We start from the raw sequence: 20,095 nt of genomic DNA, 5'->3' as shown, positions 1-20,095 counted from the left end.
GGCTACCCAAATATAGGTAGGCGTTTTATGATTATAAATTTAACGATTTATTTTTATTTTTATAAAACCTAAAACTATGGGATGAACGGTGAAATCTAGGTGGATTCATTGACTTCAAACCGCAACAAGCAGTTCATATTATGTTTCCGCATTAATATTTTAATTAAATCGAATGTCTGAATCGAAAATCCCGGAAATCTCCATCGCTTGTGTGGATAATACATATCAACAAATGTGGATACGTAAAATATCATATATTAGTGCTGAAAACGATGAAAAAACATCGGCCAAGCATAAAATGCATGACATGTCCATTACAGCCGGCTATTACATACTGACAAACGCAGTGGCACAGTGAGCAAATTCCGTAACCATCTCGCCCACTACCTTATCTTGGCAAGTTATCAACGCACGCACACATACATATATTATAATGAATTTTTTCCCGATTTTTTTCTGTCGCTTTCGATAAATATTTTCATTATTTTAGCCAATGAAGCCATGTCTATGAATTCTGTGTTTAGTATATATCATTGATGTATTATACTAGATTAGTCCTGTCTAGTTAAATTAATTAAAAAAATAACGCCATTTAGCGTATGTCACAAATATGGAGATGAACTTAACAACCCAACTCTGTTTAAACTCCTTGCACAAGCGTTCAAACTCGTAAGCGAAACCACGGAGAATTTGTTGGCAGAGGTTTTGTAATATGGACATAATTCAAATTTAAATATTTGGAACTGGATTATTTTTGTGATTGAAAAAATGAACTTGCCCAGCATAGCTGAGATGCGAAAGAGCTTACTCTAGACCAACAAAAGGTAAAACGCAATGCACAGTGCCCATTTCGCATTGCGACACAATGCGTGGGACTTTTCATAAATGTGCATGTGAACCAAACCAAAATTGTGTTGGGGTTATTTTTAAATGATTATGCCGTGTCTAGTCTAATTTAGTCTATGGTATATATGTATTAGAGATTATAGACACGTCATATCAGTTGACAGCACCAGCAAAGAAGGGTTTAAAAACTACAATTTTTTTAAATGAATTACTTATATTAATTTACTTGAAAATGTCTTTGAGAACATCGGCGAACACATCAGCGAACGAAAAAGAAATCTGTTTAAAAATTAGAAATATGTGCATACTTACTTACACAATCTCTCCAAATAAAAATGCAGTGTTAGAAAAGAATAATTTTAATACTGTTTGATTTCTAAAAACTTTAATGATGTTCAAATAAGCCTAATGCAATGTTTTAAACATGGGTAAAGTAATAATTAACAGAAAATAAATAACCTTTTATCGCTCTTTATTATTCAATATTATTGCAATTTAGTTACAAATATCCTTTCAATAAATGGACTGGGTCTTTTTAGTCACCCTACTGTTACTGTTACCAAGGAACAAGACTTTCAAGTTTAGTTTATATTAAATCTGTTTGGGACTGCTACGGCAGCTAGGTTCATCTGGTTCCAGGGAATGTTCATGGAAAGGGTTTACATCTCAAACATTAAATGCAAATGATTTAAAAATGACTTGAGTTACTATATACATACATAACTGTGATAGAGTACGGCGCGAAACCTTTAATTTCTTAAAAAAAAGGATCATTACAAAATATGTATCAAAATAATAAAAGCATTAAGAAAATCACAGATTTTCACTAATGAGTTTCCAGGATGCGGAGTCTGAAATAATAATCTCTGTTTGATGTATGCAACGCATACAGATTTTAAACCTATGTACATATTGAGAGGAAAGGCAGTGCGGCCTTTTTCATAACAAACTTAAATTTGGATGTGTGGCCAAAACACCAAACAGAAACATAATTTTTTTAATCAAAAGGTATATCAAATATGGATCTACAGTAGAACCTCGTTAATTCGAAATCCACGGGACATCAAAAATCAAATTAACGAATTCCCACGTAATTCGAAATTTTATGAAATAAAAATAACGCCGAAAATCGATTTTCTTGGCCGCCTCTTCAAATCCGGGTGGTATTTTAGTTGTAAATTCGTATTAATACCAATTATTTCTTTATTTTCGCGGCCGATTACCGCAGCGGCGGGCCCTTTAAATTCAGATATTCGCAACAAATTCGTAAAAATCCTATATATTTACGCGTAAATCGAGATTTCGCTGCCGATTTCGGTCGCGGCCTACTCTTTAAATTGAGATATTTGTGTTTTAAATTATAAAATACACACAATTAAAGAATTTCATTTTTCATGATTTTAGAGGCAACTTTGGCAATTAATGACAATTATTTAAAAAAAAAAATTTGCTCTATTAAATACTAAATAGTATAAAATATAGTCGAAGAAAAAATTCTTCCTTCTTTACATATATAATACACGCATATTACATTTATAGAAAGTAGAGAAAAGTCAATGTTTTGAAATCAAGTTCTAAAAAAATATTTTCAGGCTATATATTGCTGGCGAAACCTTATAGATACATCAAAATAACGTAATACGGGATTGTATACCTTAAAAAGGTCTACAGAAAAGTCTGTGACGGTATGTCTATCTCCCAAGGATTACTCCCGGCAATGCCACGTACACGTCAGTTAGTTACCAATAAGTAATGTGATGAAATATAAAATAAAAATGCATTTTAGTGGGTATAAATTTAAATTACAAATGACCGATTTATGTTCGAACACAAATTTGTCATACATAGGTATATAAATTAAAATTTCTTCCCAAAAAACGGGTTTGAAAAAAAAAAAAATTCCGCATATTAAAACAGTAGGTATGTATATGATTTTTTTAATAAAGACAATTAACTCTTCAAAAGATGCCAAAGTTGGCTCTAAAATCATGCAAACTGAATTCTTTAATGACCTATGTACCATAATTAAAAACACAAATAAATGAATGGCACATATCCGTACTAGATAATTGGTATACCCTTGTTTCAGTTTGGTTGAGTGTTAAATACCATTTGTGAAAAAGTATGCGCAGCCGTTCCCCTCAAGTATTTCTTCTTCTCAGATGTTCGTTTACAGACAAACGAAATTTAAGTATATTATAATAATTGTGTGCAAAATACGTAGTACATAATCAGCTTTACTAAGCAGCTAGAGCTAGGCAGAACTCTAGTTCGACATAATTTCAGTACACAAGCACAGTTCCCACTATATAACAATGGGGACCGTGCCATTTAATGTTTCCACTATCACCGGCAAGATTATTTAAAATATAAATATGACAAACAAGAACATTATAAGATCTACGTATATAACTAGTAGAAAAATCCTACCGCTTAGATTACTACAAAATTTATCTCATAAATATGATTCACAAGTAACGAGGACAAATCAATACTTCAGTACATTCAACACAGAGGAGGAGTTAAGTTATCGGATCAGACACGTGACGCAGAGTCTGGAGGGGCCGATGCAGTCGTCGTGGCAGAAGACGCCGCACTTCTTGCACACGATCATTGCGCGTAGGTTGCAGGCGCAGTCGTCCCGCCCGGGGTCCGCCACCTCGGGTCGCCGTCGCCCGCCCTCGCCGCCCGGACCCCAGCCACGCCATTCCGCTGCACTGGCCGGCCGGCTGTCCGTCCCGCTCCCGCTCCCGCTCCGCGATACGCACATCTGGATCTGCAACAAACAACACACACTGACTTAATGCTCGTGCACATAACAAGGATACACTTCAAGATAAAATAAAATGGGTCTATATTTCATAGGTGTTGGATTTTGAAATGAGAACATGATTGATTCCTACGGTTATGCAATTTATCCGCAGTATCTAGGTACTCTTCCTAACCATCTTTACTTAGTTTGAAACAATGTATTTTATAAAATGGAACAGACGGAGTCCTTTTGTTTTGAGCAGGAAAAACAAGCTGTTTGGTTTCGTTTGTTGGTGAAGAAAATATCATTCTTTCATACTCGTTGCGGTAATTACTCGAGGTACCACGCTCTCGATTATTGTCAGGTATTTACTGATAAATACTGGTAATTACTGAAAGAAGCGTATTGTGATTGTTTTGTGTGCCCGAACTCCTTCAGGGGATGTTCCCCGTGGTGAGTGATTTCATTCTCCTTTTCCTTCCACTTCGCATTTGAATCCTACACCCAAATCTTAATTAATTTTATCTTTTTTTATAAATTTATTTGATTCTTTTATGTAAATGTATTCACTAGATTGTGAGATTTGCAAAAAGGTTTACCAAGTTAGGATTGTTGGTGGGCGGGGCACTGGATGCCCGGGGGGCTGCTCCCGGAGTACGTTGGACCAATATATACTGCCCCATTCCACCCGCACGGTTCTCTACACTCTGGATATAAACAGAAAATACATTATTTAATAGAATACATTGTATACTGTCTGTCAAGAAATTTCGTAATTTAATAAAATGGAACTAAAATTTATCACTATGGCAACACCAATGTTAAAAAAATTTAGAGTAGTTTCAAATGTGAGGTTATGTTTGACTTCCTAATCGTCCTGGACAGAAAAAATGGTATATCCAACTTGATTTTTAAATTATTTGCTAAAAGTGCGTTTTGTTCACATAGTTATATTTTGATTTAACATCTAATAAAATAATTCATGCAATTATCTCGGCAAATAGTGTTAAATTACAGCTTGAATATAAAAATTTCGTAGAATATGATACATCTCTTTTCAGGAATATGTACTGTTAATTTCTGAACACCGTTTGATATTGATGTGAAAAATATTCACTTGCATATAGCTCTTTTTAATAATTTTTTTTTCCTTTCAACCATCTTAGCAATTTAAATCCATCTAAACGATCGCAGTGCCCTTTATTTTTATCTACTATTGGTTGACACACTACCTCTGGATGTGGCAGAACAGCCATGTTGACGGGTATGCCCTGATTGAAGACATGCCTCAGCATGAGGGGGGGTGCGGGGGTGGGCGCAGGCAGCGCGGGGGCGGGCGGCGGGGTGCAGCGAGGCCCGGCACTGCGGCTGCCGCGGGGCGCACCACCCAGCAGCGAGGGCGGGGGTTTCAGCTGGCAGCGCAGTTGATCCCGATTGGGACTGTTTTGGATCACCGCCTGGCAGATCTGATAGCTGCGCTCGAGGTTTACAGCTCCCGGGGGGGGCTTGCTGCTTGAGCCCCGACTCCTACAAATTACAATTTTATATTTATACATTCTAAAAATGGTATCGTTTTATTAGAACCTAAAAAGAGCGCTCAGCAAGAAAATATAATAGCAGGCTTTACATATACGCTTTAGAGCATGCATCTCGAGCAGCGTTCCAAACTGTGTGTAGAAAAGTCCCAGATTGGAGTGCGCTACAAACTGTTACATTACTTCAGCACTTACTTTTCTGCAGGCGGGTGCCGCTGGAGATGCGCCGAGCTTAGGTATGTGTACATACTAAATATGCTTAAATATAAGGGAATATGAAAAAAATAATTATGATCTGAATCTAATATTCGGAAGATGCCAGGTATTAAGATAGTGACAGTTGTTCTCCTTTCAAAGTCATTTTGACAATGTCTAATATAATGGATTAAAAATGACCTGCTATTAACGGTTGCCGCATCCTTGGTGATGGATTTAGTTTTAGGCTTGGCAGGTAGAGGCAACGCTCGCAGCGAGGTGCTGCTGTTCACAGAGAGGTAGGGCAGGGAGCTGGAGGAGGCCACCACCGAGTGCCCCGCAGTGCCAGAGGCTCCCTCTTGCGGAAGCACCGCGGGGGCACCCTGGGACGCCGACGACACACACACTACCGTAGTGGGCGGAATCACACTGGTGCTATCTCCACTGCTGCATTCAGTCATCCCCTCCACAGGAGTCAGGGTCACCTCTAGCTCTAGCTTCACTTGCCCCGTGTGCACTAAAGGGTGCTCCTTGTATGTCAGTGGAGCCTTCTCATCTCCCGTGTTGTGGTTGCTGGCCGTGAACGGCACATTGTCTTTGGTACTCCAATAGTTTGCTGTATTGTCAGAATCTATCTCCCACTGCTGTACAGGAAAGCTTCCCTCTTGTAATCTTACTTCAAGTTCTTCTTGCATAGGAATCACCTGGAATTTTGTATTGTGATATTTATATTCTGACTGGGGCAATTTTAGTGTACACATATGAATAGGAGTGAAAGACTACCAACAGGACGGCGACATAATTATATAGAAGAGATCATTTAACAGATGGTCTAAATCAGTGGTTCCCAATTAGTGGTAAGCCTAACCCAAGAGGCATACGAGGGTGTGTGGAGGGGTACAGAAAACTAAACATCGTCACTGACTCCAACTCGAAGATGACTTAAGTCTGAATCACACTAAAAAGCAACCCGATTTTTCAGAGCTAACCTGGAGACATGTATAAATATTTATCCCAATAAACATAAATTACTTAAATATAACATACATTCATTGTTATTAGAATTGTTATGCCATTAATAAGGATTAAGATTTTAAAGTTAATAAATTTCAAAAAACTACTTTAATTTTTAATACATCTATTTGAATTTAACTATTTTTTTTCAAAAAAGGTTCAGTCCTCAGTCAAAACAAAACAAAAAAATATGTATTTTAAATGTTGATTTTTTTAATACATCTATTTTAATTTCGATTTTGTTTTCATGATTGAATTAATGAAATTAAATCTATTGACTTTTCTGCAAAACTAGGATGAATATTTATTTTTTGGAATAACTTTATTGAGTATAACCTCAAATTATAATATTTAATTATTGAAGACAATATTAGCGATTTCTAAACGAAAATCTGAAACAGAAAAATCAGAAAAGGATACGGTCACATCTAGGACTCGAACCCAGGACCCTTGCCTTGCCGGGGCCCCATTATGATGTCGCACATTAAAATTACAAAATAAGATAGGTCTATCTAAAAAGACACTGTCTAGATTGCATTTGGTTCGGGTTCAATCTTGCGATCATACATAAAGATAGTTGCCAATAAAAAATGTGCAGTGAAAAAATGAAGACAATGTTGGTAGTTCTTATTCGAAGTATGATACAGTTAAATGTGACCGAAGGGGATAGAGTCCCATTAGCTCAGTGGTAGAGCTGTGCCCCAGCAAGGCAGGGGTCCTGGGTTCGAGTCCTAGATGTGACCGTACCCTTTTCTGTTTCAGATTTTCGTTTAGAAATCGCTAATATTGTCTACAATAATTACATATACATTTAGTCAGTCCTGGAGAGGAAGGTTCAATATTCACTCAAAACAAAAAAAATGAGATGGCGCAACTAGGTCGAAAATTGAAAATAGATGTATTATATTGAAAAAAAAACATTGTTTTTATGGGTTTTTTTTTTTTTCTATTTGGCTATGAGTCTGGGCTCTTTCTCGAATGAGGTACTCAGGAAAAACTAATTGGGAACCACTGGCCTAAATAATAATCCTTAATATTATGTAGCAGATTACTGTGAACAGCTTACCAAAACTGAGTTTTATCTTGATTTGGTGCCAATTTAACCCACAAACATGTGTCAATAGGGCATGGATGTAGAAGGTGTGCTTGCTCGCGTGTCACTACAGAAGTCAAAACCGGCTTGCAGGCTGATAAAGGGCGCTTACTTTGTGGGCTGACGGTCAGGGTTTAATCCCCAAAGTGCGCAGCAATCAGTGGTCACTAGTCAATCCTATTTTCACATCACAAGATGCTTAGGCTCAGTGAGGAAATGGTGGAAAGTTGGAATGCTTCTGTATCAGGTGAGCGTTGGCTCACAAAGGTACTAATTAAAACATTTAGTAGCTGGTCATTTTAAACAAACTCCTATCTCTCAAAAAATAAAAAGTTATTTCGAATGATATTATATTACAAAAACATGATTTACGAGTAAAAGTGTCAAAGGTTATCTAGCTATCTCTAGTTTACGGAATATTCATAACGTGATAAAGTATCTGAGTCAGTTTACCTGAACATTAGCGTGGTGGGGGGGGTTGACTAGCGCCATGGCCACAGAGCCCGCCTCGGGCATCCCCTGGATGGAGTGGAGCCCCACTCCCACTACGCCTTCCATATCGCACACCTGCTTCGCCGCATCTTTAAATATAAAATCCATTATAATTAACAATTTATTCAAAATAAGATTATCGAGGTTATTCTTAACATATTTCGGCCGGGAAAGGTAGTTCTACCCGTTCCGTCTATTGATGCTCAAGGCTGGGAAGGGTAGTTCTACCTTTTGCGCCGGCCTCATTTCAATGGGAGAAAAGAAGGAATTATTCAATGTTTTTATATGAATGTTACATACCAATCTCTTTGTAAAGGTCCCAACTATATGTACATAATTATCGAATCGTAATGCAAGTCTTCTTTTTATATTTATCTTCGTGCTTTTCATTTACATCGGTATTTCAACAAAGGATAGTATACATAGACATATGAATATTAGTAGACCTGCCCTAAGTGATTAAAAGCGTATTATCCCCACTCCCCATACCGGTTCCATTGAGCCGGCTGGGCTCGCATATGGCCTTAAGTGAAATTTGAAAACGTGACGTCATCATTCTTGTGCGAACTATGGTCGAGGCATCATCGGTTCATTTTACGAAATAACACGGCAAAATGTTGACTTGTGATATGAAAACTTGTAAAAATAGATGTGAAAAAGAGAATAAACCCAATTGTCGTATTACATTCCATAAGTAAGCATTATTTTACTTTATTTTAAGCTTATTCACACCGTATTATATGGATCAGTTTAAGAAACATATACTATCACATCACAATGTAGCGATTCTCAAGTGTGCTCATCGTTGTTTACTGGGGTAAGTAAATTATGAGACATTTGTAAAAGTGTCTTAACTAAATACTCTGAAACTAACTACGACTCTGAAAATAGAAGCTGCCTTACTTTGCCGAATTTGGACTTCGCAAATTAGTTCATAACGTGGCGAGTAATTTGCGCTCCCATGTAGAAATGTCTATTCATTCAAAAGCAGATTTTACTTTTAAGAACTAAATGGTGATATTATAATGCGAGATGCCTATTTACTGTCAGATTGATTTATTGACGAATCACAGTCAGCCTTACTCCCTTCGTTCTTCAACAGTTGATTTTACCCCTCGCCATTATCTTCTCGTCTATTAATTCCTATGTCTGTGATAGTATATTATTTTTTATTGAAATATCATTTTTTATGGAATGAGGGTTTTTTATGACCGTGAAACCCGATTCGAAACGACTTGACTTGAGATTTAATATTTTGAACCAAAAAAAATTTACATTTTCATTAGATTGACATACCTCAAATTTAGAATCTTTTCCGTAATATATGTATTGGTGCATAACCGTTTAATGGAGAACATGACTAAATAAATAAATAAAAGATTAAATACTTAGGATACTGGGACAAACAAAAGGGAGCAGTTTTTTAATAAACATGCAGGTGTGCATTGTGAGAAAGCAAGAGGGCTGAATGCTGCAACATTTTAATGAAAATAAGCGCATACCTATTCTGAAATAATTACAAATGCTTTTAGCAAAACATTGTCTAAAGTGTTCCAATTTTTGCAGGTTCTTTGTGGAAGCGGTGCCATAGTTATCTAGAATCTAATGATTAACCTGTTGTGCACCGCAATAGGCACCATCAAAAATAAAAATCATTTCTCTGCATATAAGTAGCTATTCAGAGGCATAATATTTATGGTAGATTATATATTACTTTTGTAAACACATATCTGGTATATCTGATACAAAAATTTGTTCAGCTGATTCAAATTGAAAATTTTGTGTCAGCATACAGTGGGTTAAAATAATTAAAATAACATACCCTCAGACTTCACAACGGAATCAGACTCCAATAAGAAGGACTCGGCATCGATGAAACGATCTTCAGATTCCATCCCTAAATCCTTTTCGTGATGTAAAATCTCGGGAGAATTGTGTGAACTTTCTTCCTCCGAGTTATTGGAATAATCTAGTCCGTCCGTGTTCCCTTCTTCCTGTTTAAGTATTACCGAGTTGGGTTGAATTTGCGTCACACCTTTATTAAATAAGGAATTTCGAGTGTGGAAGCCATTCTCACCATATGAACAGTGGTATTGTGCCATTTCACTTTTAACATATTGTCCTTCTAAGAATTCTACCGCACCACAAAACCCCCGTTCACTATTGCTATCCATGGAATACACTAATGTTTGATTTTCATGCATTGTATGATTAGGGGAATTTGGGTTATTGGACTTATCAATTTCTTCATTAGAGTTATTAGAATCACTACTGTTTCCTCCGTCAGCTTCATCTTTAGTTATGTCAAAAAAGTCTGTGTCTTTGCAATTCGATAAAGAATCGTGAATATCTGAGTAATGGGTGGTGGGTTGATTTTCTGTAATATAATCCTGGATAGAATGGTTTTGGGATGGATCAGAGGGAATATTGAAAGGCTCACAAGTCGGTGATTGTTCTTGTTCTTTGATTACATCTATATTATTAGTTTCTCGGCAATCTTTTTCTTCGTGTTCTTCAAAGTCTTCTTGAGAAGTACACAACGATTCGACCTCCTGTTCATTGCACATTTTTAACTTTTTGATATCTGCAGGACTGTATTCCTCAGTGGGTCTTTTATTCACAGGGTGTTCTTCATGTTCTTCAACTGGGCCATTACACACATCTTGGTTATCTAATTCGGTACTCAGAACACAATTGTTTTGATAAGATTCATCGCACGGCTGCGAGTTCTGAACTTCAAATAGAGATTGGTTTTCGGCACAAATCTCTTCCGAAGTATTGAAACACGGAGACAAGTTTTTTACCTCACTAACATAACAATTTTTGTCATCAATATTATTTGACAAGTCTATTTGAATAGGTTCACTAATAGGTATAACGGGAATGCACAGTTCTTGATCAACTTCTGTTTGGTAAATGGGTTCAACAGTGGTATTATCGGGTAGTAACAAGGGATCCACAGCTTGCCCGGTGTCCTCTGCTTTTAAAGAATCAACAGAAGCTTGGAGAGTTGCAAAATTTAAAGTATTAGATGGGTCAACATAATGCGAAGTAGACGGTTGAGCAATATACTGAGATTGTAACCGATTAAGCTTGTTTTTAAGCGGAAGTAAATCAGGTATTGGCCCCAACTGCCTTCCATTTTGAGAATTTTGACTAATTTCTACAACTGTAAATACATCCGTCTCCACGCGAGCTGAGGCCCGGGTGACGGCTCCCACTGTCCGCAGCCGTTTGGGAATTTCGGAAGATTTGTTTGAGTGCTTCCTATGTACCACAGTACTACTACTTGTTATGGATGCAGTGGGGCGCAATTTGATGGTTGTTTTCAGAGACGGCCTATCTGCATCATAGGCGGTGTTTTGGAGGCTTGAATTCCTCTTTTCTCCCCAAATAGGCTCAAAGTGTTTAAGCTTCCATGGGTCTAGTTTGCTCTTTTCTTTCTCAGCTTCGGTTCTTAGTTTTTGTTGATGCTCCGGAGTGAATTCTCCTTCTGATAGGCTATCCTGCCATTCTAAACACGCCCTAGCGAAGAACTCATTATTCAGACTGGAAGAGCTCAGTTGACCAGAAGAGCCACCGGGCCTGTCCACACTGGGCAGGAGTTGTCCCAGTTTGTACTGGTACAGAGAAGGTAGGAGAGAGAAGGTGTGCTCATTCAGCAGCGCCCGTAGGTTAGTATTAACAAACATCGAATCGGGTGTCTCCAAATCTATACACCCTTCTTTAGTCTGTTGGAGTTGTGCAGCTGTGGATAACTTCTTCCCATAGCGCTTTCTGGGTTTTATATTGAATCCAGGAATGGAGGCTAACACCTCCCTCATAGTGGGAGTTTTTGTAATCTTCTTACTGGGTTCGTGAGATATAACATATTCATGATGTCCGTCAGGCGGTTGAGGTGGAAGAGGTTTAACTATAATTCTCGGTAGGGGACGAGATGAACTGTGAGTTCTTTTCCGTCGACGCTTTGCTTGGTGCCTCAAGGCACGTTTAATAACCTTTTCACATGGCGAATCTAGTAAAGATTCTACGGGATAATCTTCCGTATAAGAACTATCGGCACATTGAAATGTTTTTGTGTCATCACATAAACCTACATTTTCGTGACTGTCAGAATTCGTTTGTGAAGTTTCGGTACCATGATTTGAAATTTCTATATTTGATGAATATAAATCCATACTCAACAGGGATATACAAAAAAAAATATTGTTATTAATTTGTCAGCGAATTACATTTCAACCATAACAATACACAAAGCCATGACAAAGCCTCCGCAATCGAAAAATACCAACAAAAACCATAGAAACGAGAAAACACCATAAACATATTAGACAGGGTATAGTGGGGTACATTTGGGGTATAGATCTGTAGATAGAAAAGAGCATAAATAAACTGAATAAACCAAAAATAAATCACTCTTTGAAACAGAACAGAGGAAGACATTGTTTATGGTTTGTGTCCAAGTCCAAGCATTACAAGTAGAGATGGATATCTAAAGAGACTGGGACACGGTCAAGCGGCTTGATCGCAAGCACGTAGTTTTTTTGTCTATTGTTGTCTATTGTTGTCTATTGTTGTCTATTATTGTCTATGCTTAGCGGCTTGACAGCCCGCATCAAGCCTCTCCGTCAAGCATGGCCACGCCTTCCTGTGATTTCGTGGTGGTCTATGTATATGTACTTCTATGCCTTCCTGTCATTTCGTGACTCGCGGCAAAATGGAATCTGTCAAAGACAAAGCGTTCTTACGTTAGCTTTATGTTTGAATAAAATAATAAAAAGAAACGAATTTGGTGTCAAGAATGGTACAAGTTAAGGTACCGCTTTACCCATGAGCATTTGCAAAGTGTATTACAGGCTACAGCTATTTTTTGTATGAATATCTTGTGCGGTATTCATACAAAAAATATGTTTTCTCCATTGAAAATTCAGAAAATTATTTATTCTACAGTTTGATTATTAATGACCTTGAAAACCGCTGTCATAATTATTAAAAAATACTAAAATACTTCCAGAATTTTTAAATTAGATGGATTTCTACAAATTGAACACAAAAACAATAACTAAGTACCTATTTTATAACAATTTTATTCAATTTATATCATGGTTTATGATACGTGATATTTATTTGTCTATTGTCGTTTGTCTATTCCCACAAAAATATAAATTCGCATCAAGCCTCGCCGCAAGCACGTAGAATTGCGCAATGCTTGCAAGCCAGCTTCGGTACACGGTCAAAATGCTTGACACAAAGTGCCATAGACAATAAACTACGTGCTTGCGATCAAGCCGCTTGACCGTGTCCACATCCCATAAAATGGGCTTTCACTGCGGTTCCAGTTACCGGAGACCGGAATGGAACCGGCTCTTTATCCAGTTATCACTATAAGCAGTTTCCGGCAGGGGGGTTCAAGGAGCAGCTTCCACATGGCTGGTTTGCACAGCAGTGTCACCGATTCAGTTCTAAATCGAAGATTTATTTACAGAACTCATGCACGTAAAATACATTGTAATCTTTGAGAAACTGGTTCCTTTATCTTAGAATTTCAATCCCCCCCTCTCTACCAGGATGCGTAAATATTCTCAAGAACCAATTCGTTTTCCTCAGAATTTCTCTCGTAACTTGTCCAGACGGTGACAGTATTTAGTCGAGTAGTTGGTAATAGTTACTAAAACAACTAGTAAAAATTATAATCACTGGCATCATGGGACAGATTGCTTTAGTAGTAGGGTGGAATTTTAGTTGACTAGAATAAGATTAATTTTATTTTTCCTCTTGAGTAGCCCCCTCAACCGACGGCGCGCGCATTCTTGTCTAGGGCTGGCTCTATGGCAGTGCAATTGGAGCACCGCTGCCGGGTGCCGAATTGTCAAGGCGCCAAAGCACTGATAATACCTAACACCTAACAAATCTAGCACATTGCCCTTGAGATTATTTTTATAAAAATGGCGCTATACAAAAATACAAATTATCATAATTTTATCGATTCCTGTGATCACCTACCTAGTTATCTATTGGTTTTAATAAGAGGATCAAAATTTTACACACGTCAGGCGCCGTTTGGCTTAGGGCTTGCCTTAGTAAATGGGACAGAGCAGCACTTGCAAGACAGCTACCATAACTTAATAGACTAAATATTGACAAAGTCTGGAAAAGCCCTAAGCCGTCACCCCATATCCACCCTGGCAAATAAAGCTTATTGATATAACTACTAAACTAAATACTTACATTACCGAAGTTTCGCAACACCCAAAAAGATATTTTCGTCAAACCAGTTCCAAAAAGAACACAGAAAAATAACATTTCAAGACCCAGTGGCCGAAAAGTCACCGCGAACGGAATATCGACCAACCCTAGATGTCATTTTATGCCGTTTGTCTTTATGCACTATGGGAGAGTGGTTTATTTATGCACTATGGTATATCGGATGTATCTATGGTGCTGCCAGATGCTTTATTTATGAATCCGTGTGAATTTGTCAAGACTTGTGTTTTATACTATTTTATGAATATTTCCTCGATTTTACTCGTTGTGTCCTTCTTGCCCTCTTCACAAAATCTATATTATAGTGAAGCAGCACGGAAATTATCGTCGTGATTGTATTAGAATCTCCAACAAATTTAAATCTTTTGTATGCTCTTCAATATGATTTCTGAAACTTTTGATAACTACAACAATTTTGAGGAGTTTTACTATCCGTCAGTGTGTCATGTTTGCAAAGTCAAAAATAAATCTCTCAAAACATGTAAAAGCTGCAAAGCGTACCGGTACTGCACCGTTGCTCACCAAAGAACGCATTGGCCAAGTCATAAAAAAATATGTAAAATTTTGAATAGCAATCTAAAAAAAAGTGAGCAGAATAACTTAAATGGCTCTTTAAAGAGTTCATTGCATGTCAGAATTCAGATGAAAATCCTTCTCGAGCAAGGGCTAGCTCGGCCACTCATGCCGGCGGAGAATCAGGTTTTGTTTTGATTGTAAATCCAAAGTAGATGCAATGTTTAGAATTGAGATCTGATATTTTACGCAATAACACCTTATCCAAAACCTTTCCTATTTATCCTTACTCCTAATGTCCTTGACTTATGTTTGCTGTATGTAACTTGTTGTTCACTTTGTTTGTTAACATTAGGATGTGTTTTTTATGATTAAAATCTAACTTCATAAATGTATTGTTGCATGTGAAATCTGTTTCGCTTTCTAACTGACAATGGTACATAAAAGGGTACCATTGAACCTGGCAATTGTCAGAGAAAGTCTACTTAAAGTTCTGTTTTAGGTTTGGATGTTTCCTAGAGCGTGCCCCGTGTGTAAGGTCACCGCCGATGTGATGGTGGACTGTCCACAGTGTCCCTCTGTCAACTACTGCTCCACCCAGCACCAACTGCAACACAAGAATGTCCATTCTAAACTATGTGGCGCCATGAATTTGCAATATCAGGTCTATTGTAGTCGTTTGAATGGTGAGCTTAAATTAATTTTACCAATTTGGTTCAGGTGAATCCTAATTATTACCACTGGTATTATCCTAATCCAGCGGCATAATAGCAATAGTGGCAAATTCCACATTTTTCGATTGGTTATAGAATTATTAGTTGAGATTATTTTCTATTGAATATTTTTTTTATCTTTTATTAATCTGTTAACCGGGCGGGACGTATAAATACGTCAAACGTAAACAGTATCGGGGACGGGTAGGACGTATAAATACGTCCTTGAAATATATGTTATGCCCTGGAACGAGCGGGACGTATATTTCCGAACATATCACACGGAAATTGAGTTTTTAATTTTTACATATTTTAATTTTTTAAACTCAATGTTTCTCTTTTATCTGTGTGCTTTTATTTATTGTTTTGTAATTATAACCTTTTTTATATTTTTTTGTAATCTTTATAATTGTTTGTAAATATTCTATTTTTTTAATTCGACGTTTTCACTTTTTTTGATGCATAAAAAAAATAAAATTAACGTCCACCGGGCGTGACGTATTGATACGTCCTAGTGAAGGAGTTCGCGCCCGTCATATGTTGCGTAATTCAAAACCGAACTCCCCGGTTAACAGGTTAATTAGTGAAAAAAATGTTTTGGTACAACTGAAATAATCAGTTTGTAATACAATAGTTTTTTTGTTACTTTTTGTAATGTTAAGCAAACTTTGTAGTCTTTGATTATTATAACCCTGCTAAATAATTCCCATAAATATATTTAAAAAATAATATAGCGCTATTTTTCATTGTAAATTACATTATCATTACATACTACATCATTTTTTCTCAGGATAATCACCATTTCAATATATTTTTACAGAAAGCAGTGATGTCATGCTCAACAGGGGTGTAACCTTCCAAGAGATGTTGAATATATTCTCTAACTTTGCTGAGGGTATTCCCAATATAGATATTCAATTAGTGAGGCTTGCGGATAGATTATCTCATGTGCTAACAATCATTAATGCCTTGACTATATGTGAAGTCATTTGTGATGCTAAAACTTCACAGAATCATCTCACCATTCATATTGTAGGTGTAACATATGAGTGTTCCAATTTCAACAGGTAGGTTCTATCAATACACCATTTTAATTTAATAAAAAAATTATTTATGGTTTACAGACCTTACTAAGGGTTGAAAATGGAGTAAGACTGTCATCCGCTGTGGGTATCAAACTCAGCTTGTCCGAATTATGGTCCAAAGTCTACTCATCGGGCTATCGACAGCACTATTATATACATAATATATCTTTTTGTCCTTGTCCTATAGGGGTCGGGGGACCCATCGCATCGACAAGGCGCCTCTCTGTCTTAGCAGGCCTAGCAGACCCTCTCCTCGCACAATCTTTGGAGTTGTAATCGACAATAACCGATTACCTAGGGCTGGATGCTCGCATGAACTATTGCTAAGATTATAAAATACCTTTTCTTAGATTATGTAAATTGAGATAAAATATTTGTTATTACCAATTACTAAAGCCCAGTACCTATATATGGAAAACTTGTTGTAATTTTTTAATTCATAATTATTTATGACTAAAGAAGAAGAAGATAATAGTAACAAATCTAAAGGAACCTGAAACAGAACAAGAAACAAAATAAAAAGATAACGAACACAACTAGGAACTGAACCCAGGATCTCTTATCTTATCGGGACAGTGTCTTAACCACTAGACCATTGGGACCTAGTTATTAAACTTCATATTTGTCAATCCCATATTTTTGGCAGCTCCCTTTTTGAATTCTTCAATGACATATTACAACCTTCAAAAGTTAAAGAAAAGCTGTTCCAATAAAATTGAATAGAATATCTTATTTAGTCGTTGATTATATCCAACTGAACAAATGAGCATATAATTTCCTTACCAGATTCTTGGAAAAAAAAATATTCTCGCATTTTTTTATGGTTTATTTATCAGTAGGCACAACACATCCTGTATGGACTAACTGCCACTGGTGCAATGGGTATTGCGTAGCGCCGGTTTTAAAAGAGTTTAAAATTAGATATGGGTATATTTATTCTTTCACAGGATTTTTCATATTATTTCGTAAATAATATATGATTTAAATATGGTGGTATTTTTTTATTTGCTTATGGCGTATAGTATTTATTATTATGAACAGGCATAATACCATCCATGGCAGATTTAGATAAAAATCAAAACTCATTTAGATACCCACTTCACGTATGTATCAACTTTGTACCTACTTATTAACTTGTCTTTGAAACATTAACAGCGCTTTGTTATAATTAATTTTTAAATGCCGAGAATACAAAATTCTGTTTTCATTAAAAAAATGTATGCCTTTATTAATAATTATACCTGCACAGTTTCTAAGTGAATTTGATGATTTTCTGCATGATTTGAAATACATAATTATTAATAAATATAACGTATTATAAATTGTGTTACGCTAATGAGTTTAGAATTTTAAAATGCTTAAATTTTCATTACCAGCTTTCTACTATTCTAAGAGAATAAGATCCTATGAACATATTTATACACCATTTAAGTTAAGTGTAAAATTGTAGCTGTTTAAATAAAAATTGGATGTTTAATAAATAATACTGCTAGCCTTAGGATCAGTTGTTTCGCAGAAATTCACATGTGATAAAGTCATCAAATGGCTATTCAGTTAAATGTCGCCGGTCCTCGTTAAATGCCAATTCTAGGTGCGATTCCGCTTTTTATCATATTGTAATAAACTGACAAGCTTAACAACCCGATACTTGTCGTATTCTGCTGATCACAATTTGTTCAAAAGCTGAAACGGAATTAGAATCAGCATTTAACGAAAACTTTTCAAATGTCAAAAAAACAAACCGGTCCTTAATGGTCATTTGATAACGATGTTACATTTGAATTTTTGCCAAACAACTGGGCCTTAGAATATATTATTTCCATTGCTTTTGTTACACTTACAATGAGATTAGAAAGAAGTGTACTTCTTTGACTGATAAATCTTCTTTGAAAGATTTTGTTTGCAATGCATGCTATCAATAATTCATTGAAATATACTACACTCTTACTAGAATCATAGTAAAAACATTACTATTGTGTTTTACACTTAACCTCTTGTTCGCCAGCGTATACTTAAATATAAAAAAAATATTTCTCTGGTTATAACTAGCTGTTTTGGAGAAACTATTTATGGTAGATTATATACTATTTTTATATATATATATATATACCTATATATCAACACATTATCTTTTAAGATGGTAAAATTTACAAAAACATCATTTTTCAAAAAAACGAAAATATACGTTATTACGAAAATAGAATCAGCTGACGCATGGTGAAAATTTAGAGTCGTCGATCAAGAATTTAAGAAACAAAATGGTAGTCGAGCGTATTAAAAAAAAATCGACTTGCTCTCTTTGCCCGCACTAATTCCACAGGCTTGGGGGGAACATTGATGCATCTAATAATACGGCATGTTGTTTTATGCTACGTCTTTATATCAGGCTTCCTAAAATTTATTGTGTTTTTGTATCTTTTCCATAGACTAAGGAAGAATCCTTATTCTATGATCTTTTCTGATAACTAATTTGAATATTGTCTTATTTTAGACTTATCTGCGAGCTTATATTCCACTGGATCGGCAACCTGAAGACCCTCAACTTGGTTTTCATCGGACCAGAATTGGCTGACGAATGGATCCCGGCCTGGGATTACTGCCAGTCGTGTGTTGACAGAAACGTAACAGTAAACTACTTCTTGGAACCCACTTTGTATTTGCAGTATAGATCTTCAGATAGGTATAAAGTCCCCAGTATAGTAGCCGTATTCAACTGTGGCTTTCATGAATTAGATAACTCTGAATTTGATCTGTGGAGAGAATCTCTGCCGTTGCTTTTGATTCCAGATGTCCCCCTGATTTTGACATCTTACACCTCGAGCGAAGCTGTTCAAGATCTGAATAGGTTAAAAAATATTTTCCAAGACAGTTCAATTGACTTGTTAAGAAAATGCGAGAAAAATCCCTTTTGTAGTCCTGTTCCTCTGAGAGATTGGATTAATCCTGAAGAGATTTATTTCAATAATTTTTATTTTTCTCTCATAAAAAAAAAAAGTAGGTAATGCATCTTAAAACATTCCATTTTGATGTCTGTAATGTTATTTATATAGTATTCTGTTTTTATTTAGCTTAAGATCCTACAGAAATAAGGTAATTTTCTGAAGACTGAAGCAAGCTATACCCTTCTAATTAATAATTGATAATCTCAATCAATTTTTTTTTCCAACTTGTATTTTTATGTGCATAGATTTGATCTGCTTCAGCATAAGACTTTTGACTGGTCGATGCAGGATGCACGGAAGTTTGTGAAGATGTGGTTTGTGAAATTCCATTTAACTTACACCTGATTTAGGTGAGTGTTTTTAAATCCCAGTGATGATGATTCTAATCATCTTTTCTTCAACCAAGTTCATTCAAAGTGTTAACCAAACAGTTACCTGTTCAAAGGATTTAAACTCAACATTAGGATTCAAAAGACACTTAACATTCCATTAGATATTAGTTAAATCTAAAAAAAAAATAATGTTTTTTTAGCATAATATAAATTTTATTTACAGTTAACACAGTTTATATAAGATTACACAATACATTCATATTTTTGGTAAACTATAGGATTAATAAATTTCAAATGTTAAAGTTTTACAAAATTATTT

The 20,095-nt window shown here is 36.0% G+C and overlaps 2 protein-coding genes across 3 annotated transcripts; one reads left to right on the top strand and one right to left on the bottom strand.

The window, feature by feature from the left end:
* Positions 1-1,219: 1,219 nt before the first annotated feature.
* Positions 1,220-12,213, bottom strand: Asx (transcriptional regulator additional sex combs). Its single transcript, XM_089651567.1, has 6 exons — positions 9,750-12,213; positions 7,889-8,016; positions 5,530-6,032; positions 4,831-5,125; positions 4,198-4,305; positions 1,220-3,622 (listed from the first exon to the last, which is right to left on the bottom strand). The coding sequence occupies exons 1-6, from the start codon at positions 12,103-12,105 to the stop codon at positions 3,374-3,376; spliced, it is 3,639 nt and encodes a 1,212-aa protein (XP_089507693.1). The 5' UTR covers positions 12,106-12,213; the 3' UTR covers positions 1,220-3,373.
* Positions 12,214-14,366: 2,153 nt separating this feature from the next.
* On the top strand, positions 14,367-19,504 carry LOC149424440 (uncharacterized). 2 transcript variants are annotated; one of them, XM_089651565.1, is made up of 4 exons: positions 14,367-14,890; positions 15,207-15,390; positions 16,238-16,484; positions 18,994-19,504. In XM_089651565.1, the coding sequence occupies exons 1-4, from the start codon at positions 14,561-14,563 to the stop codon at positions 19,502-19,504; spliced, it is 1,272 nt and encodes a 423-aa protein (XP_089507691.1). In that variant the 5' UTR covers positions 14,367-14,560. The 2 variants fall into 2 exon arrangements, with proteins under 2 accessions (XP_089507691.1, XP_089507692.1); XM_089651566.1 differs by lacking the exon at positions 18,994-19,504 and adding an exon at positions 16,690-18,567.
* Positions 19,505-20,095: the final 591 nt, after the last annotated feature.

This window comes from Hesperophylax consimilis, chromosome 4 (assembly GCF_061612785.1).
Source record: "Hesperophylax consimilis isolate HC1 chromosome 4, BYU_Hcon_1.0, whole genome shotgun sequence".
NCBI classification, from domain to species: Eukaryota; Metazoa; Arthropoda; class Insecta; order Trichoptera; family Limnephilidae; genus Hesperophylax; species Hesperophylax consimilis.
The sequence above is the reverse complement of the archived record's forward strand: the minus strand, read 5'-3'. Positions and strand labels throughout refer to the sequence as shown.